At 40.5% G+C, this 20,870-nt stretch overlaps 1 protein-coding gene across 13 annotated transcripts in view; it reads right to left on the bottom strand.

The window, feature by feature from the left end:
• The window catches only part of CHL1 (cell adhesion molecule L1 like), a 304,506-nt gene that overhangs the window by 62,618 nt on the left and 221,018 nt on the right, over positions 1 to 20,870 (bottom strand). For 7 of the 13 annotated variants that reach the window (XM_020791014.3, XM_078385206.1, XM_078385211.1 and 4 more), the window contains exons 6-8: positions 5,931 to 6,053; positions 2,303 to 2,473; positions 238 to 279 (exon numbers count right to left, since the gene is read on the bottom strand). In XM_020791014.3, coding sequence (XP_020646673.3) covers positions 238 to 279; positions 2,303 to 2,473; positions 5,931 to 6,053 — 336 coding nt within the window. The remainder of the gene's footprint in view (positions 1 to 237; positions 280 to 2,302; positions 2,474 to 5,930; positions 6,054 to 20,870) is intronic. The other 6 variants (XM_078385207.1, XM_078385209.1, XM_072989448.2 and 3 more) reach the window with 1 other exon arrangement.

Here is a 20,870-nt window from a genome sequence, read left to right as displayed (position 1 = left end):
TATTATCTGAAGACCAAAGGCTAAACGAATTACTAGTATTTATATTTCTGTTTACCAAGTACAATAATGTTGTAATGTTTATGTAATAAAGCCTTCAAGAATACAATAATGTTGTTGTTTTTGTTTTAAAGTTGATTCTAGTTAGTAACTGTAATTTCATCAGTTCAAAGTATTTCATTTCGTCAAAATTCTTATTATAGGTATTGCAGTCTCAAATGCTGAATGATTACCACTTACCCTTAGCAGCACTAGGTGAACTGGAATCATTAGTATACTTTGCTGAAATAAACAAAAATGGAAACCAAATGGAAACATAAATGATGGTGACATTTATTAACGATCTGATGGAAGTAATCAAACAAAATAAAGACTGCAAAATCATTTCTGAGTTGGGCTTTCTTTCTATCTTGCCTAAAATAATGCATGACCTACCCATGCTGCACCACGTTACACATGCATTTGAAATTCACCCCACTGGATATAGGGTGAAGAGGAATTAACATTTAGGTAAAAAATGGATGAAACAAGCAAGATTTAAATCCCCTGCATGTCTCCCAAGGTCATGATTGGATCATCCTCTTTTAAAACAACTTCTAACACAATGACCAAACATAGCCATGCAATACAGGGGTGATCTGAAGTTGGGAGACTCAATGAAATCTGTAGGCATAAGCTGCCCACTACTGAATCAATACAAGGATGTGCAGTGATGATGAACTGATGTGCGTACAATGTAAACACAGAAAAGATGCCTAATTCAAAGAAATTTACATGAATCTGTGTCATCAAGCTAAATTGGCCAATTAGGAAACAGATCCCTATACACAACATCAATCCTGAAATGACAAACTTCGGGTTGGCTCCCAAGATGCAAAACTCCTTCCAGACTTTCATGGTCAAACAATATATCACACCTGGTATGGAATTAGAATCGGAAACCATATTAATGCTATAAGGGGGGGGGGTCCCAGCACAGCTTTGGGTCTGAGCAATCATACTTTCAAAATAAAGCCCCTTGTTTAATCCCCACAACAAGAAATCACAAAAATAGGGAAGCTAATCTCCAGATTAGATAAGATTATATGAGCTTTTAAAAAAAGCTTTGCATCTTCTTCTGTTTCTCCCTTTGCATAGGTAGTTTTCAATTCATTGACAAGTAGTTTGATCCTGCAGCAACTTAAGTGAAGTATGTAAGCAATTTGATTTGGTTTGATCCCAGCAATTACACATGCTGGAATCATACAAAGAAGCAGAAGCAAAAGCAAAAGGGAAATGTGCTGCTTAGATATTACTCCCCAATGCTTAGAGCACTCTCTGGGCAGTTTACAATTTAATTATGCAGGCTACACACTATACCCCCAGGGATTCTCAATTTACCAATTTCAGAAGAATGAAAGGCTGAGTGAACCAAGATTTCAACCCAGGTTATGAGCAGAGTTTTGGCTGCAGTCCTGCAGTTTAACTGCTGCACTATGAGGGTTCCTAAAACTTAGTGATCCTAACTGCACAAGAATGAAAGGAAACAAAACAAAACAGTAGCCCACAACAGGGACCTAAAACATGTTTGATTAGGCATGGATAAGGGATGGATTATTCACAAATGGCTTTATATCATCGTTGCCATGAAAAGAAATCAACCAGCCCGTCCCCAAAGAGGACCAAACCACAGGAGAAAGCCCAGTCTGATCACATCTTTAGAAAGATCCAGTGTGATAGCAAACATTTTGAATTGGTACTATAGTGGTAAATGAAACAGCACAGAAAAACTCTCAGCAGGACCTACCTCACTAAAAAATCATTCCATATCCTGATCTTACATTGCCATTTTAGCTGTGTGTTATTTTGTGAACACAAAGGTATGGTTTTCACTTAACAAATGCTATTGATTATGCAAACATATTGATGACATGCAACCTGAGGAACATTTATGTGCCAATGTAGCAAGAACCGCCCACAGAGCTGCCTTTTTCTACTTAAAGGGGAATGGACCATTTTGGTGGCTTCTGTAAGGAGGCTGATTTCCATCACACATCATTATCAGATTTTTATCAACACAAAGGGCACAAGAACAACAGAGGAACTCTGGAGGCCCAACAGCTGCAGATGTGGGCGTAGTTCTTATGCCAAAGATAATAGTGCAGGAATAAATGTATTAGCATATATTTTCCTCTGCTTAAAAAGTCTTTTGAGAAACCCAAGACACACAGAAGACTTTCAAATGAGTTGATGGTTTGAGAGTAGATATTGGGGCAAAGGAAAGAAGGGAGGAAACATGAAGGGGGAAAGGAAGTCCCAAACTTACAACGTGAAACTGTCAGTGTCATTGGCATTTTCTGTACAATAGTTCTGAGTCTTGGAAATGCAGCAAAGCAGCAATAATCACTCCGGCTGTCATTTTCTTCTACATTCGCAAAGAAAAGATCTCCCTTAAGGCTCATGGAGACCCTTTCATCTTGTGGTATATGTTGCAAATCTAGAAAGGAAAAAAATAATAATGTAATGATGATATGGTAATGATTCCCTCCCTCCCTCCCTCCCTCCCTCTCTCTCTCTCTCTCACACACACACACACACACACACAGAGAGGGGGGGGAGGGAGATTGAGAGAGAGAGAGATGAGCTCACTGTTCTGTCAAATACTTGTTTCCAGGTAAAGAAAATGACTCTTTTAATGTGAACAAGTCATCAGGTCTGAAACAATCTGTGGCATATTCATCAGGTTTTTTGCAACGATGTCTAGAAGCAAGGGGGATTCTTATATGCAGCTGGACACATTTCTGTATCCATCCCTTACAAAATAACATTGCATAGAAATTCTGTGGAGATAATGTAACAGTTGCAATAAAGCACATGTCACTTTAACCGATGTGTTTCTTAAAGAAAGGTTCAATCTAAGTCTCTTTTATTGACACTTTGTCTGTCAAGTCATGTCAAGCAGAATACAAACTTCTGATCTGTATCCTGCAATGTGCAGAAGCGAGACTTCAGGTCTCTTCTTTTTACAGTAGTTCAGTAGTTCAGTCTTTCCGGTCCTCTTTCTTCTGTGGCAGTAAGAGAGACTGAAACTTAACAGGAAGTACCACCCCTTCACTGTTTGGCATTCCCTCCCTTTCTATGGGAAGTGGAAATGTGGGAGAAGTACTGTATGCTTTCTCCTAGGGGAAGGGGAGGGTGTTTTCATTGCCCGCGTCACAAGTCAACTATGCTTGGACCACTTAGGTTTCTACCCCAATGCATGTCATATGAAAAAACAAGGACGAAAAACGACACTGCAAACACAGATAGGTCACAGGATCTCAGGAAACCTCTGACAGCTCTCAGTTCAGTCAATAATCAGTGAGGCATCTAATCAGCAACCATCTCACAATCCTTCTCCTGCCCTCCCATATGAGGTGACAATATATTATCTGTAAAGCTGTAGACAAAAAAATGTGGAATAATGTGGAAGCACTGTAGACAAAAAATGTGGAAGCACTGTAGACAAAAAAATGTGGAATAATGTGTTATTCTTGTGAGGAGCCTCCAAATTTACCACTTTGAAAGAAGTGGTTTTCATGTTAGATGGAGTTGCATTGCACAATTTACTGTAACTGTTGCAATATGTAGAAGCATAAATAGGTGCCTTCTCATCCCCCTTTGTTAAATGAAGTCTGGGTGCTGGGAGTTTGCAAGAACAGAAATGTTAATCTGGCCAGGGAACCCTCTTTAATTTTATGAAGTAATGATTAAAAATGGCTGCTGTGGGTTTTTCGGGCTCTTTGGCTGTGTTCTGAAGGTTGTTCTTCCTAAAGTTTCTCCAGTCTCTGTTGGCGGCATTTTCAGAGGACAGGAGTAAGAACTCTGTCCATGCTCTGTTCCTACTCCACTCCTCTGAAGATGCCGGCCACAGAAACTGGCGAAACATTAGGAAGAACAACCTTCAGAACACAGCCAAAGAGCCCGAAAAAGCCACAACAACCATTATATCCCAGCCATGAAAGCCTTCACGAATACAATGATTAAAATATTCATGAGCTGCTGTACAATCTATGCAAGTTGAACTATCCTCAACCTGAAAAGCTGAAACAAGAGTTTCTAGGACTGGCCATAAAGTTAGAAAACATTCCAAAACTCACACATTTCTTTTTGTAGACAAGGCTCATGGACTAAGGGGGAGAGCCCCTTCTCTAATCATACACTGTGTATAACAAAGAATCTGTTGGGTGCATCACTGAATTAATTGGTCCAAATATGTAAACTTCCACTGCCACATCTAGACCTTGCAAGTTGTAGGGACTGGGAGTTTTAAGGATTTGTTTGTGCCTTAAATAAACCCTGTTGCTTATCCATATCTCGGGGTGTGTGTGAAATGGGCCAGACTGCTAGTCACATACCCAGATAAGAAGTTTTGGGTGTGTCCCCCCTCCCGGATGGCGTGGAAGTTAGAACTTAGTCTAAACCTGGCATTGGTTGCTGACTATTAGATACTCTAGTGAGTTGTTTCCCAACCTTGAGTAACCCAGGTATTCTTGGACTGGAATTCCCAGAAGCCATCATAACCAGTTGTGCTGGCTAGGGTTTCTGGGAGTTGTAGTCCAAGAACACCTGGGTCACCCTAAGTTGGGAACCATTGCTAGTAGATGTCTGCCCTATTCCCATCTTCCTCTTGCATGATCTGGGCTGTTATGGATTTGATTTATCTTCTCTTGCCCTTTCTCTTTAATAGTTTTGGCAATCTCTCATGTACACATTCACTGGAACTCTAGTGCTACATAACAATGTTTCCTTATCTCCTGTGGAGATGGAGTGTAACAGTACTTGCAGTTACTAAGGACCTGGTCACACAGCCAAAAAGCCTGGGATTTGATCTGTATTTAGAACTGCACTTAGTTTCACATTCACACAATGAATTCCAAAGTGTGCATTTATTTCCCCTTGACTCATTTATTTTCTTAGGAAGCGAGTTAAAATAAGCAGCCACCATGGAGCTGTTTATTTTAGCACACTGTTTTCTTAATAGATTTAGCCAGCTGTGATCTTTACAGCTGGTTTTAAAAGGGAGCTTCTTCATGCATACCCAATTTAAGACCACCAGGTAGAGCTCTAATGAGCTACCCCTCTGTATTCGCAAAGGGTTTCACAGCCGGGATCTAATGGTTGTTGTGGATTTTTCGAGCTCTTTAGCCATGTTCTGAAGGTTGTTCTTCCTAACGTTTCACCAGTCTCTGTGGCCGGCATCTTCAGAGGACAGCACTCTGTGCTCACTCTGAAGATGCCGGCCACAGAAATTGGCAAAATGTTAGGAAGAACAATCTTCAGAACACAGCCAAAGAGCCCGAAAAACCCACAACAACCATCAGCTACCCCTCTATTTTTTGGAGCCTTACAAGTTGATACATTAACAGAAGAAATATGAACAGAGGAAACAGCTCAAAAACCATGACTTGTCAGCTTAAAATTAACTACATATTGTTTTTTGTTTTGTTTTTGTTTTAAATGTAGACAGGCTATAATATGTAGCATGTGTTTATCCAACTGCCTTATCACTTAACAGCATTTTCTAACTTAGGTATGATCACATAATGAAATATATGACAATTTGTCATTGTTCTTTTGACTTATATACTATCCCATAATGCTAGAGCACTCTCTGTGTAGCTACAACATAATTATGCAAACAACAACTTGCCCTCCACCCCAGTGAGCTCGGTACTAATTGTACTAATCTCAGAAGTATGGAAGGCTAAGTTAGCCTTGAGTGGACAACCTGAACCCACTAGGATAGAACACAGGTTGTGAGCAGAGGTTTGACTTCAGTACTGCAGTTTCAACCACTGTGTCTGGGGTGCTTATATTCTGGTTCATATCTAAAAATTTAAGTCACGCAAAAGCTTTTGAATAGATGTTTGACTTTAAATCTTGGATTGATTTAAGAATGGAACAATACTCACCAATGTTCATCCAATAAATATGTAATGGTGGAATCCCTTTGGGTGGGTTGCAGTGTAAGATCATTGCATCACCATGCTCTACCTCTATAGGGTCAATCTTCTCCTTGGGGAATTTAGGAATGCCTGTGATAATAAAACAAAAACAACCTGAGGATTTGTTAAGTTGTGCATATTAACATCTCTCTATTTTTGGCAATTTCTGTATTAATTGTTAGTCTTAATTTCCCTTGGGTGTGTGGTCTTATTATTAAGAAAGCAATATAAACAAATTCCTGGAGGGAAATAGTGCAAGTATATGTTCTGAATTTGAATAATTGTCCCACAGTAATTGGGGAATGATCCTATAGTGCCATTTAATCCAAACTATGTTTATTTGTCCTATTTACCTCTTTTCCTCCCACCAAGGACTGTCACACATGAAATGATCCTGTTTTTTCCTCCCAGTATCCTTGTGATGAGGTTTTGATTGTGTAAGAACATGAACACTTTCAGCTGTTACATGTATAGATCCCCATTTTCAGACTTTATGATGATCATTCAAATCTCTGGGGCATGATTCCTCCAGCATCTCTAACAACAAGTACTGCTTCCCACTTCATGTAGTGGGTAAATGGATAGAAAGATTTTCTTTAAACACTTTGAGGGTAGCTGTAGTTGTGAACTGACTCAGCTGAAAAATATTATGTTTGAGGTGGTACTGAATTTCTGTCTCTGGTGTATTAGTGATGCCCTGTTTATTCATGTAAGTAATCCCATAAACTGATGGGTGTAAATGTAAGGACTAGATCTTAATTACACATGTAGAACTACTCACAATGAATGGTTTCCCTTCCAGTAATGTAAATAGAGCACTCTAAACCATACCGGGCAAGAAGACAATGTAAGCCTTTGATTGGTTAGAGGTGGCCTCCCCAAGCCAATAGCATTCTACATATAAACAAATAAGCATGAAACTCTACTCCTACGATGTAGAAGAGAAAATTCATTCCCTTCTAAATTTATTCATTCATAAGTCATTTTTTGGCTTATGGGAGGAGGAATGTCAGAAAATCATCACATATGTTGTAAGAACGAACTACATTCTCATTTTAAAATCTGTTTTTACATATAAGGATTTCAAATACTTACTACATTCTTCTTTGATGACATAGGGTAGATCATATAGCAAAGTCACAATATGTCTGCCTGCGTGACAGTTGACCCTTCTCACACCACACTTGAGCACAACAGATGGAAACATATTTCTGAATTTCTCAGACAAGTCTCATTTGAGTACCTGTCTAAGCCGAGGTTTCAAAAAGGTAGTAAATTTCTGTAGCTAGGTGGTCTTTCATGTATCATCTAAAACAGTTACATCCACCATTTAAAAAAAAAAGACCATAGAAAGAACCCTGACTTCCATAAAACTTTATGGAATGTTTTGTTATGTTTTGCAACAGAATTAGAGATGATTTTTTTAAATAAATAATTTAAACAAAATTATAAATGGTCTGACCCAAGAGAAGACATTAACTAGAAACAGACATGACTGATGTGCTTGCTGAATCTGCTGTCCAAATGTTCATAGTGGAAAAAAGAGGGGAAGGTGGGTCCCTTCACATCCTTTCCAGTCTCCCCCTCCATGGGTGAGTGAGCTGGATTTTTTAAACTTTATTGGTAAATGCCATACAACTCAACTAGCCTGCCACACAACTGACATAGTGCTGGATTTTCAGAAAAAAGAATACAGTGGTGCCTCGTAAGATGATTGCCCCGCGGGACGAAAAACCCGCAAGACTATTGTTTTTTGTGATCACTATGGTGCCTCGCAAGACGATTTTTTTTCTATGACCATGCTTCACAAGACTTTTTTTCCCCAAGACCAATGCCTCACAAGACAGCGTTTCTCGTGGAACAAATTATAATTGTCTTGCGAGGCACCACTGTATGTATATTCTTTGTATACTCTCTCTCTCTCTCTCTCTCTCTCTCTCTCTCTGTGTATCTATATCTATACAGTATCTATATCTATATCTATATCTATATCTCCTCCTCTGTGTCCTCTCTGTATTCCCTTTCATGGAAGAATGGAGGAAAGCTGGATTAAAAATATTTATATATTGCTAAGTGGCATACTGCTGAAGTGGTGCTTTGATCTGATAGTGACAACCACACCAAAATGGAGCAATCCTGCCTGTGCTAAACAAACAAACAGCAGCCCCTGCCATTGATCCAAAAAAGTGTGGGTATCCATGAAAAAGGGTCAGGCTGCTTTGTGTCATGTAGACTCTCGAAAATAGATCAAACATTTGTTAAAAGCAGTCCAAAACAGGAAATTAATTGCTGTCTGATTGCAGCCTGACTGCTAAGTATAGGGGCTTTTAAAGACGTGCTTCACTTTTCCACTGTTAATTGTAATTCCTATTTTTAACCAAAATGTTTTACTGCATCACTGTTAATACGACAGCCTTAATTATGCTTTAATATTTATAATGTCTTTTTTAAAGTGCTACTGTTTTTTTCAAATGGTACTTGCAAGCCATCTCTGGTTTCTGAGAGAACAAATCAAGTAGATAAATGAGTAAGCATTGTGAAAGGTTCTATTAGCATGGCTTTTATTCATTTACTTTTTTTACCATTCAAAAGGGCACCTTGTGATGAGTGCATGTCTCTTGTTCCATTGATGAACTGCCTATGACTCTGCAGTAAAACAGCAAAAACGGCTTACAGAGTTCTAAGATTTTTTTCCCCCACATTCACACTAAGCATGTCCCCCATAGGGAATCAAACCTTAATTCATACTCCCCAAAACACATGTGCAGTGGGATTCCCTGCTAAAAACTGTTACAAATCACCATCTTTTTCTTCTCTTCCGTCTCTGTCAAAATAATTATTGATAGAAACTGAAAGAGGGCTGATGGAGTCAGCATCCTCACTCTTCTGCAAGCACAAGGGTTTGGCATTACTCCTATTCGTTTCCACATATAGAAGCCTAACACTAAGATTCTTTTGAAACACAGCTAAGAAGCTAAAAGAACCTAGTTCTATAAACAAAGGGCATATTTGCACCGCTTGGTTTCCACACGTAAGGGCATGCTCCCGCTGTCCTGGTTTTGCCAACATAAGATATGAAGTACAGGAAAGAACGAGTACAAGAACCAAAAAGGATTGCATGACTGTGCATTTGTGGCACTGCATTGCTCCTTCTTTATTTACAGTACTTTTATATGATCTTTCAATACTATTCCCAGGAATAAGGAAAATGGTCACAACAAGAGCAAAGAACTGAAGTGTAAATAGAGCTGAAAAGGTAACAAGGCAACAGAAAATAGTTATCAGATTGCACCTTTAAAAGCACAGGAACATTTAAAAGGTTTTGTCCAGCACTGAAAGGGCAATACAGTAGGAGCAAGGTAAATCTACTGTATAGGGAGTGATTCTTAACATGGGTCAACCACTGAGAAGGCTCTCTCTCTCTAGTAGCCACTCCTTTCACATTAAACGGCACAACATATAAAGCAAACCCTGAATTGAAGATCTTGATGCCCCCATACATATGGGTACAAACAATTTTTATTGTGTAGAACCACAGTAGTGATGTGACATTGCCCTATTAGACTAGGGTATCACGTTTTACATAGATAACCTGGAACTTCCACAGAGAAAAAAAAAAGCATAGTCATGCCTTTATTACAAACAAAGGCAGTTCTCATATTCCTAATTAAGCAAACTGTGAGCACAGGCTATGGTTACAATGCTACTCTACCCTTTCTCATTATTTCCAGTCCAGTCCAGATAAATGTATGCAGAGACCAGCAAAGTTGGTCCTTAAACAAGAATGAGTGCAGTTGCTTGGGATTGACAGTATTGCATTGTTTTAAAGGTTACAAAGAAGTTCTGGATAACCATGTCTCTCACTATGGATTGCTTGCTACACAACAATTGGCAAGATGAAAACACTTTGTAAGCAAACACCATTGAGGCTGCCAGGATACATCTTCCTCCTTGCATCCCAGGCAAGGCAGGACTGATATAGAAATGTATTAATTTAATAGCTAAGGGTAATTATTATTAAGCCATAGTACAGGAATGGAACAACAGAACTGCACAAAGCAAAACAGATTATTTATTTATTTATTTATTTATTTATTTATTTATTTATTTATTTATTTATTTATTTCTATCCCGCCCTTCTAGACTGCGTCTACTCAAAAGTAAGCAAAAGGCCAAGCAGAAAGTAAAAGTCAAGTACTGGTAAGAGGGAAGGCCTGCCTAAAGAGTTAAGTCTTTAAATGGCTATGCTATTTTTCTCTGTGGAAGAAGCTTAGATAAAGCAATGAGTAATGTTACTCTACATTTTGAGGCATGGTGGATTTGATTTACCTTAAATTGATTCAAATCACAATTTGAAGCATGATTTAATTTTTTAAAAAATATTCAAATAAAATTATAGTCAGGTGACCAGCTCATAAAACGTACTTTTGGCTAAAATATACAAAATGCAGTTTTAAAATATACAACCAATTCATAAAACATATTATGTGGCTAAAATATACAAAATGCAATTTAAAAAGTGTACAACCAGTTCATAAAACATATTATACGGTTAAAATATACAAAATGTAATTAAAGATGTGTACAACAGATAATTAATTGTGTACTGGTTGTAAAATATGCATTTTATAGCTATCCTTTAAACCATTGGATCATCTAGGGCAAACTGGTTTGGACAGGGTCTTTGGGTTATAGGGAGTCCTTCCTACATATTTGTAAAGATTTGTAAATATTTCCTTCCTTGGGACCACCCTCATGCTAAAACCAGTCAACCTGTGAACTCAGGAGACTATAAAGAAGTGCTGTGCCATTGTTGCTGCACAAAAATTTGCTGCAGAGCATGTAATAAGGGAGCCTTGACTGGAAAGAAGTAGCTTGATGTAAAATTCATCAGGTCTCCCTGGATATCTGAGAACAATTGGGCTCAGGAGGTTAGTGCGTATATCTCTATAGAAAACACAGTACAGTAAGACATGATCTACAGTTTCCACTTGGCCATTATTACATGGACACAGGCAATCTGATGTTCAAATCTTCCCTCCTTGAGCTTAAAGGGTAAAACATTAAGTCTCGCTAATGTGAAGTCTCTTCTGGTCTTCGTTGACATTGTGCTTGTCAAATATGAAGATACAGTGGTGCCTCGACTTATGAACGTCCTGACTTATGACCATTTCAAGTTGTGACCAGCTCCGGCTGCAAAATTTTTCTTCGACTTGCGGCTGGAGCTTCCAGTTACGAACGCAAAAAGGAAGGGGGGAAAGGCAGGAAATTCAAATTGCTAACTGTTGGTGGCGAAGAGATTGCTTCTTTGTAGCTCTTTCGCCCCAGCAGTTAGGGAGTGTGCAATTGGAGGAGGCTTCGGACTGCCTGCTTTCTGCTATTTAAAAACTGTTCTGGGTGGGGTTTGCAGTGAGGTTTTGGCCTGGGGGTTATGTTTCTGTGCTGTTATGGGTCTTGGGGGGTTGGTTGTTTTTTGGTTTTTATCCCATTTCCAATTGGTCTTGAGGGGATTTGGTTGCTTTCTGGAGTTTTTTCCGCCATTTCCGATGGGTCTTGGGAGGTTTGTTTGTTTTTTGGCATTCCCTCTTCATTTCTGATGGGTCTTGGGAGGTTTCCTTGTTTTTGTTTTTTCAAATTTCCCATGGGTTTTGTGGGTTTTGGTTGCTTTTTGGGTTTCCCCCCTATTATCGATGGGTCTTGGGGGTTTTGTTTGCTTTTGGGTCCCAATGGGTCTTGCATGCTTGACTGCTTTTTGTTTTGCTTTCTTTGCATTTGCAATGGGTCCTGCACACTTGATTGCTTTTTGCTTTGTTTTCTTTGCATTTGCAATGGGTTTTGCATGCTTGATTGTCCCCCCCCCCCCAATTCAGCTGGAAGGGATTAATTGTGTCTCCAACTGTTATATCTCAGTAGACTTGTTGAAGGCCAACCTGGACTGGTGGGCCCCAGTCCTGGCCTCCCTATTTTCCTGGATTAATCATACAATGTGTATTCCTGAGGACTGGGGATTAGCCATTATAGTACCAATATTTAAACAAGGCAACAGAGGAGACCCTGCTAATTACCACCCAATAAGCCTACTTAGTACAATCAGTAAGTTGTATTCAAGGTATCTACTGGGGAAGCTTTCAGACTGGCTTCAAGCAGAAAATATATCCCAGGAAGGATTTTGGCCAGGAAAGTCTACCTTGGATCAGGGATTTATCCTACAACATCTAGCTCGTAAATACTCCTCCCCCCAAAGAGGTGCCTTGTATGCAGCCATTATTGATTTAAAGTACGCCTTTGATCTTATTCCAAGAAATAAACTTTGGGCCAAATTTGAATCTACAAACATAGACAGACAACTGCTTCTGATAATAAGATGACTATATGAAAATACCCACCTGAGAGTCCTCAGCTGGGTAATCCAGAGAGTAATCCATCTGGAGTTCTATCCAATCCAATCCAAATAAAAATTTGAGGTTTTGATTTAAATTGTGATATAAACAGTTTTTATTTTTTTAAAAAACATTGATTTTTAGCTACCCTGTTTTGAGGATATTTTGAAGGGCAAGGTTCACTTTCCATATGGGGGCAGTGAGTGCTTTCAGACTCAAATGTTAAGGCGTTGTGGTTTTTCTGGTTTTTTTGGGCTCTTTGGCCGTGTTCTGATGGTTGTTCTTCCTGACGTTTTGCCAGTCTCTGTGGCCAGAATCTTCAGAGGACAGCAACCTGTACTCTGGTGAGGCGTCATGCGTCCCGCTACCAGTCACAAGCCGCTACCACTTTCAGGCACATGCAGACACACAACACATACAGAAACAATAACAAATGAGAGACAGCATTTATTTAGTTCTTAAGATTGGATGTAAATTGCACAGTTGAGCAGTGCTCTCACACACAGATCTGCCAGTACGCTGATACTGAAGGTGTCTAAGCACCTGCTGGGATTTTTCTTCCCCTCTATGTCAAGCAACCAAGAATTCTGCAGTTTTTCCAGACTAGTCCATTCTCACTCTCTGTGGCAGAACACTATTTTTTTTCCAAAAATCAATAGCTTTAACAATCCAAAACTCCTGTCTAAACATCTCCTTTCTTCTGTAATGACATACTATAAGTGCCAAAAGTGGCACTGCAGGAGTGATACCACAATCTTAACGGAATGGTGGATTTATTTCCGAGTGATAGATTCATTTCATAGAACTAAGCCACGTGAATATGCATGGAGTTCCTTGAAAACCACATGAAGGATTCAAGAGTGAACACAATAATGTACTCTCTCTTTTCTCAAGAGCTAAAATTATACTCTCTGCTACATTCAGGTTGTCCAGGAAAAATGCCAGGCAATTATAGCATAATGCAATTTAGGTCACCTTCCAAAAGGTTTGCTTGCTGAGGTCCAATCTGGCTTATCATCTGGTAAGTAAAAGCTGTTCATGTACTCACAAATGTCTAAAAGCTGCTGCTCTCTCAGGCAGTCAATACTGTGATATCCACTGAAGAATACTGAGTCCTTCTGGTTAGTTGTGGTAGTTCATATGACTAAGTATGTATGAATGCATGTAAAAGAATTGCTGGATAGCGGAGTGGCTTAGGTCTCTGGCTGCAGAGCCATGGTTTGGGAGTTCAATTCCTCACTGTGCCTCCTTGACAGGAGCTAGATGATCCACAGGGTCCCTTCCAGCTATGCAGTTCCAAGATTATGTATGTATGTATGTATGTATGTGTGTATGTGTGTATGTGTGTATGTGTGTGTGTGTGTGTGTGTGTGTGCGTGCGTGCGTGCGTGCATGCGTGTATTGTAAACTGTTCAATGAGGGTTTGGCACTATAGGAGCAATATACAAGTTGGAACGACAATAATAATGATAAAGCACAGGCTTAGCTACTACAAGCAAGATGCCTGTTCTATAAACATGTAAGTAGAAAGAAAGAAGTGCAATTCCTTTTTTTCCCTAGACTCAAATTAGAATAATATTTTTGCTAAACTGCTTTCAAACTGCACTAAGACTAGAACTGAAGATTCAATTGTTTAAAAAGACTTTTGAATTTGAAACATTGACAAATTTCAGTGGTCTGGAACTTTAAAAGGAATAGTGCCTTGATTTGATTCTAGATGGCAGTTGAGGGAAACATAGATCAGATGTAAAAATTAGCACACAAAGCAATTATTAGGTTTGGATTCTGAAATCAATTGCTTTGTAGGTACTTTGACTAGATCCATACAGAACCACAGGGAGAAACAGCAGGTGTGAGAAAGTAACCTGTAATAGATCTCAGTTTTCATTATGAACACAATTCAATTTTGATCCATGCACCAGAGCTCTTAATTATGAACAGACAAGAAAACTATGAATAATTGTGAACATCACTATCATCAGTATAATTGCAGCTTTGACCTGACATCATCAAAGACCTTTTCACCTCATATAACTATATGAAAACTCAAAATCCCATTTCCCCTCTACCACAATGGTTAGAGAACTGTGCAATGCATTTCAATTCTTGAAATCATGTTGGGATGAGCAGGGGAAGGAGATGCTAAGTCTGCAATGAAAACACATGTGGTAAAGGTCAAATAACTACCCTTCTGAGTGAGTGAGTGAGTGAGTGAGTGAATGGACATGCAGTAAGCTGGACCTACTTCCATCGGAACAATGGAGTCATAAGGCAAGATAGATAGGAATTAATAAAATAAAATAGGACCCATTGGTGGGGCATAAGTTTCAATTTCCACTCCCAGTTTTGGGCACCAGTGTCTGGATGACACTGCATGTGTGTGTGTTTAGTCGTTTAGTCGTGTCCGACTCTTCGTGACCCCATGGACCAGAGCACGCCAGGCCCTCCTGTCTTCTACTGCCTCCCGGAGTTGTGTCAGGTTCATGTTGGTTGCTTCGCAGACACTGTCCAGCCATCTCATCCTCGGTCGTCCCCTTCTCCTCTTGCCATCACACTTTCCCAACATCAGGGTCTTTTCCAGGGAGTCTTTTCTTCTCATTAGATGGCCAAAGTACTGGAGCCTCAGCTTCAGGATCTGTCCTTCCAGTGAGCACTCAGGGTTGATTTCCTTTAGAACTGATAGGTTTGTTCTCCTTGCAGTCCAGGGGATTCTCAAGAGCCTCCTCCAGCACCACAATTCAAAGGCATCAATTCTTCGGCGGTCTGCTTTCTTTATGGTCCAGCTCTCACTTCCATACATCACGACAGGAAAAACCATAGCTTTGACTATTCGGACTTTTGCTGGCAAGGTGATGTCTCTGCTTTTCAAGATGCTGTCCAGATTTGTCATCGCTTTCCTCCCAAGAAGAAGGCGCCTTTTAATTTCAGGGCTGCTGTCTCCATCTGCAGTGATCATGGAGCCCAGGAAGATAAAATTTGACACTGCCTCCATATCTTCCCCTTCTATTTCCCAGGAGGTGATGGGACCAGTGGCCATGATCTTAGTTTTTTTGATGTTGAGTTTCAGACCGTTTTTTGCACTCTCCTCTTTCACTCTCATTACAAGGTTCTTTAATTCCTCCTCACTTTCTGCCATCAGAGTGGTATCATCTGCATATCGGAGGTTGTTGATATTTCTTCCGGCAATCTTAATTCCGGCTTGGGTTTCTTCCAGTCCAGCCTTCCGCATGATGTATTCTGCATATAAGTTAAATAAGCTGGGGGACAATATACAGCCTTGCCGTACTCCTTTCCCAATTTTGAACCACTCAGTTGTTCCATGACCAGTTCTAACTGTTGCTTCCTGTCCCACATATAGGTTTCTCAGGAGACAGATAAAGTGGTCAGGCACTCCCATTTCTTTAAGAACTTGCCATAGTTTGCTGTGGTCCACACAGTCAAAGGCTTTCGCATAGTCAATGAAGCAGAAGTAGATATTTTTCTGGAACTCTCTGGCTTTCTCCATAATCCAGCGCAAGTTAGCAATTTGGTCTCGAGTTCCTCTGCCTCTTCGGAATCCAGCTTGTACTTCTGGGAGTTCTCGGTCCACATACTGCTGAAGCCTACCTTGCAGGATTTTGAGCATAACCTTGCTAGCGTGCGAAATGAGTGCAATTGTACGGTAGTTGGAGCATTCTTTGGCACTGCCTTTCTTTGGGATTGGGATGTAGACTGATCTTTTCCAATCCTCTGGCCACTGTTGAGTTTTCCAAACTTGCTGGCATATTGAATGTAGCACCTTAACAGCATCATCTTTCAAGATTTTAAATAGTTCAACTGCCATCACCTCCACTGGCCTTGTTGTTAGCCAGGCTTTCTAAGGCCCACTTGACTTCGCTCTCCAGGATGTCTGGCTCAAGGTCAGCAACTACATTGTCTGGGTTGTCCGGGATATCCACATCTTTCTGATATAATTCCTCTGTGTATTCTTGCCACCTCTTCTTGACGTCTTCTGCTTCTGTTAGGTCCCTCCCATTTTTGTCTTTTATCATGTTCATCTTTGCGCAAAATGTTCCTCTAATATCTCCAATTTTCCTGAACAGATCTCTGGTCTTTCCTTTTCTGTTATCTTCCTCTATTTCTTTGCATTGTTCATTTAAGAAGGCCCTCTTGTCTCTCCTTGCTATTCTTTGGAAGTCTGCATTCAATTTTCTGTAACTTTCCCTATCTCCCTTGCATTTTGCTTCCCTTCTCCTCTCTGCTATTTCTAAGGCCTCGTTGGACAGCCACTTTGCTTTCTTGCATTTCCTTTTCTTTGGGATGGTTTTCGTTGCTGCCTCCTGGACAATGTTACGAGCCTCTATCCAAAGTTCTTCAGGCACTCTGTCCACCAAATCTAGTTCCTTAAATCTGTTCTTTACTTCCACTGTGTATTCATAAGGGATTTGGTTTAGATTATACCTGAGTGGCCCAGTGGTTTTTCCTAATCTCTTCAGTCTAAGCTTGAATTTTGCTATGAGAAGCTGATGATCAGAACCGCAGTCAGCTCCAGGTCTTGTTTTTGCTGACTGTATATTGCTTCTCCATCTTTGGCTGCAGAGAATATAATCAATCTGATTTCGATATTGCCCATCTGGTGATTTCCATGTATAGAGTCGCCTCTTGTGTTGTTGGAAAAGAGTGTTTGTGATGACCAGCTTATTCTCTTGACAAAACTCTATTAGCCTTTGTCCTGCTTCGTTCTGAACTCCAAGGCCAAACTTCCCTGTTGTTCCTTTTATCTCTTGGCTCCCTACTTTAGCATTCCAGTCCCCTAGAATGAGAAGAACATCTTTCTTTGGTGTCAGTTCTAGAAGGTGTTGTAAATCTTCATAGAATTGTTCAATTTCAGTCTCCTCAGCAATGCTGGTTGGTGCATAAACTTGGATTATTGTGATGTTGAATGGTCTGCCTTGGATTCGTATTGACATCATTCTATCATTTTTGAGATTGTATCCCATTACAGCTTTTCCCACTCTTTTGTTGACTATGAGGGCTACTCCATTCCTTCTACGGGATTCTTGTCCACAATAGTAGATATGATAATCATCTGAGCTGAATTCGCCCATTCCTGTCCATTTTAGTTCACTGATGCCCAGGATGTCGATGTTTATTCTTGCCATCTCCTGTTTGACCACCTCCAGCTTCCCAATGTTCATAGATCTTACATTCCAGGTTCCTATGCAGTATTTTTCTTTGCAGCATTGGATTTTCCTTTCACTTCCAGGCACGTCCACAGCTGAGCGTCCTTTCGGCTTTGGTCCAACCACTTCATTAGCTCTGGAGCTACTTGTACTTGTCCTCCACTCTTCCTCAGTAGCATGTTGGACACCTTCCGACCTGAGGGGCCCATCTTCCAGCGTCATATCTTTTAGCCTTTTGTTTCTGATCATGGGGCGTTCTTGGCAAAGATACTGGAGTGGCTTGCCATTTCCTACTCCAGGTGGATTGCGTTTAGTCGGAACTCTCCACTATGTCCTGTCCGTCTTGGGTGTCCCTGCACGGCATAGCCCATAGTTTCTCTGAGTTACTCAAGCCCCTTCGCCACGACAAGGCAGCAATCCATGAAGAAGGACACTGCATATCTCCTCTCTATCCCACCAATGGACACAATCTCTTCAGGCTAGGCAGCTATACCACAATAATTGATTTTGTTACTTTGAATGCAGAATTTCAAAAGCCAAATTCTTGCAGTGTTTAGAAGTCCACCTCATACTGAAACATTTAGAAATCCATTCTATGTTATTTCTAAGAGGTCAGAATCTAGGAAAGCTAATCCAAGTTGATCTGTACAACATCAACAGTTCATTTCTGTTAGAACAATAGAACAATATTGTTCTAAGGGGTCCCGTGGGTATGGGGTACACGGTAGTAACCGAAGAAGCACTGAATAACATTGAGTGCCTGCCTGTCTTGGAAGAGTTGGACAGCAAACCAACCTTAGCAGAAATAAAAGAGGCCTTGGATTCCCTCGCCTCCGGCAAGGCACCTGGAAAGGATAACATTCCTGTTGAAGTGCTGTAAAGAGGTCATCACCACCGAATTGTATGAAGTCTTCCGTCTTTGCTGGAGTGAAGGTGGAGTACCACAGGACATGAAGGATGTGTTACCTTATATTGATTGTTTTTATTACGTGTTTGTGAGCCACCCAGAGTAGACTATGTCTAAATGGGCGGCATATAAGCTCAATAAATAAATAAAATATATAATATAAATAATATAAATAAATGCAAACATAGTCACAATGTATAAGAACAAAGGAGACGGGGGCGACTGCAATAACTACCGTGGTATCTCTCTTCTCAGCGTTGTAGGGAAGCTGCTTGCCCGTGTTGTGCTGAAGAGGCTCCAGGTGCTTGCAGACAGAGTCTATCCAGAATCACAGTGTGGATTTCGAGCTAATAGATCCACCACTGACATGGTATTCTCCCTCAGAGAAATGCAGGGAACAACAACAGCCACTCTTTGTGGCCTTCATAGATCTCACAAAGGCCTTTGACTTGATTAGCAGGGATGGCCTTTCTAAAATACTTCCCAAGATTGGATGTCCACCTTGACCCCTTAGCATCATCAGGTCCTTTCATAAGGGAATGAAGGGCACTGTAGTTTATGATGGCTCAACATCAGACCCCTTTGCCATCTGAAGCAGAGTGAAACAGGGCTGTGTCCTCGTGCCAACCCTGTTTGGGATCTTTTTTGCTCTCATGCTGAAGCACGCGTTTGGAACTGCAACAGAAGGTGTCTATCTCCGGACTAGATCAGATGGAAAGCTCTTTAATCTGTCTATATTGAGAGCAAAGACCAAAGTCCAACTGAAATGGATGCGGGACTTCCTCTATGCCGATGATGCAGCCGTTGTTGCCCACTCTGCTGAAGACCTCCAACAACTCATGAATCATTTTAGCAAGGCCTGCCAAGACTTTGGACTAACAATCAGCTTGAATAAAACACAAGTCATGGGCCAGGGTGTGGACTCACCTCCCTCTATTGCCATCTCCATGCAAGAATTGGAGGTTATTCATGACTTTGTGTACCTTGGCTCAACAATCTCTGACACTCTGTCCCTAGATGTTGAGCTAGATAAACACATTGGCAAAGCAGCTACCATGTTCTCAAGACTCACAAAGAGAGTATGGCTGAATAAGAAGCTGATAGCATATACCAAGATCCAGGTCTATAGAGCTTGTGTCCTGAGCACACTTCTGTACTGCAGTGAGTCCTGGACTCTTTGAGCACAGCAGGAGAGGAAGCTGAACACGTTCCATATGCATTGTCTCCAAAGCATTTTTGGTATCACCTGGCAGGACAAAGTTCCCAATAGAGTAGTCCTAGAACGAGTTGGAATTTTTAGCATGTACACATTACTGAAACAGTGACATCTACGTTGGCTTGGGCATGTTGTGAGAACGGCTGAGGGTCGGATTCCAAAAGATCTCCAGTATGGAGAATTAGTGCAGGGAAATCTTCCCAGAGGGAGAACACAGCTGCGATACAAGGATATCTGCAAGCGGGATCTGAAGGCCTTAGGAATGGGCCTCAACAGATGGGAAACCCTGACATCGGAGCATTCAGCCTGGAGGCAGGCGGTATATCACGGCCTCTCCCAATTTGAAGAGACCCTTGTCCAGCAGGCTGAGGCAAAGAGGCACTCCCGGAAGCAGCAAAATCAAAGAGCCAGACAGGGGACATATTGTATTTGTCCTCATTGAGGAAGGGATTGTCACTCTCGAAATGGCCTTCTCGGCCACACTAGATGGTGTTCCAAGTCCTCCATAAAGAGCACGTTACCATAGTCTCTCGAGACTGAAGGATGCCTAAGAAGAAGTTCTAAGGGGTCCCATGGGTATGGGGTGTACAATAGTTTACATTGTACAGCAAGTATTTTGTATTTTTGTATTGTTTCATTCTGAAAATTTTTTAAAAAAATTCTTTCTGGATGTTATTCTAAGCCCAAATATTTTTATCTCACCTTGGAATCTCTTCCAGCCCTTTGAATGCCTAATTTATTTTGGCTCTAGGGAAAGCTATAAATATGACAAGCATGGAACCTGGGAAGTAGTTGGAGAAAATGACTGTACTGCTTTATGGTCAATGAAATAACACATTTAGATATCCAGGCCAAGAGCAGTTTCTTCTCTTTGTGGCTGTGGTAACAGCTTGATCATAAAAAGAAATAGATCCTCTCAGTTAAATAGCTCAGCAGTTAGTCTTTTGCCTTTATAATTGGCTTCAATTATGCAGGTACTCTATAATTATTGGGAGGGGTTTTTTCCCCATTTCCCACAACTGTAAAATGATAATTAAATATTCACTCAGTGGAAATGAAGCTAGTTAAATCTTTCACCACTTCTTTTCTGTGTTGTTTTGCGTCTTCTTTTTCAATACCATGCCTGAGTAATTACTCTGTTTTAATAGTAATGATTTTTACTCTTGATTTTTATTTATGAATGATTCATGTGGTTTGGATTTATTTTATTATTTTATTTATTTTATTGAGCTGCACAGCATA

Source organism: Pogona vitticeps, chromosome 2, assembly GCF_051106095.1.
Source record: "Pogona vitticeps strain Pit_001003342236 chromosome 2, PviZW2.1, whole genome shotgun sequence".
NCBI classification, from domain to species: domain Eukaryota; kingdom Metazoa; phylum Chordata; class Lepidosauria; order Squamata; family Agamidae; genus Pogona; species Pogona vitticeps.
The sequence above is the reverse complement of the archived record's forward strand: the minus strand, read 5'-3'. Positions and strand labels throughout refer to the sequence as shown.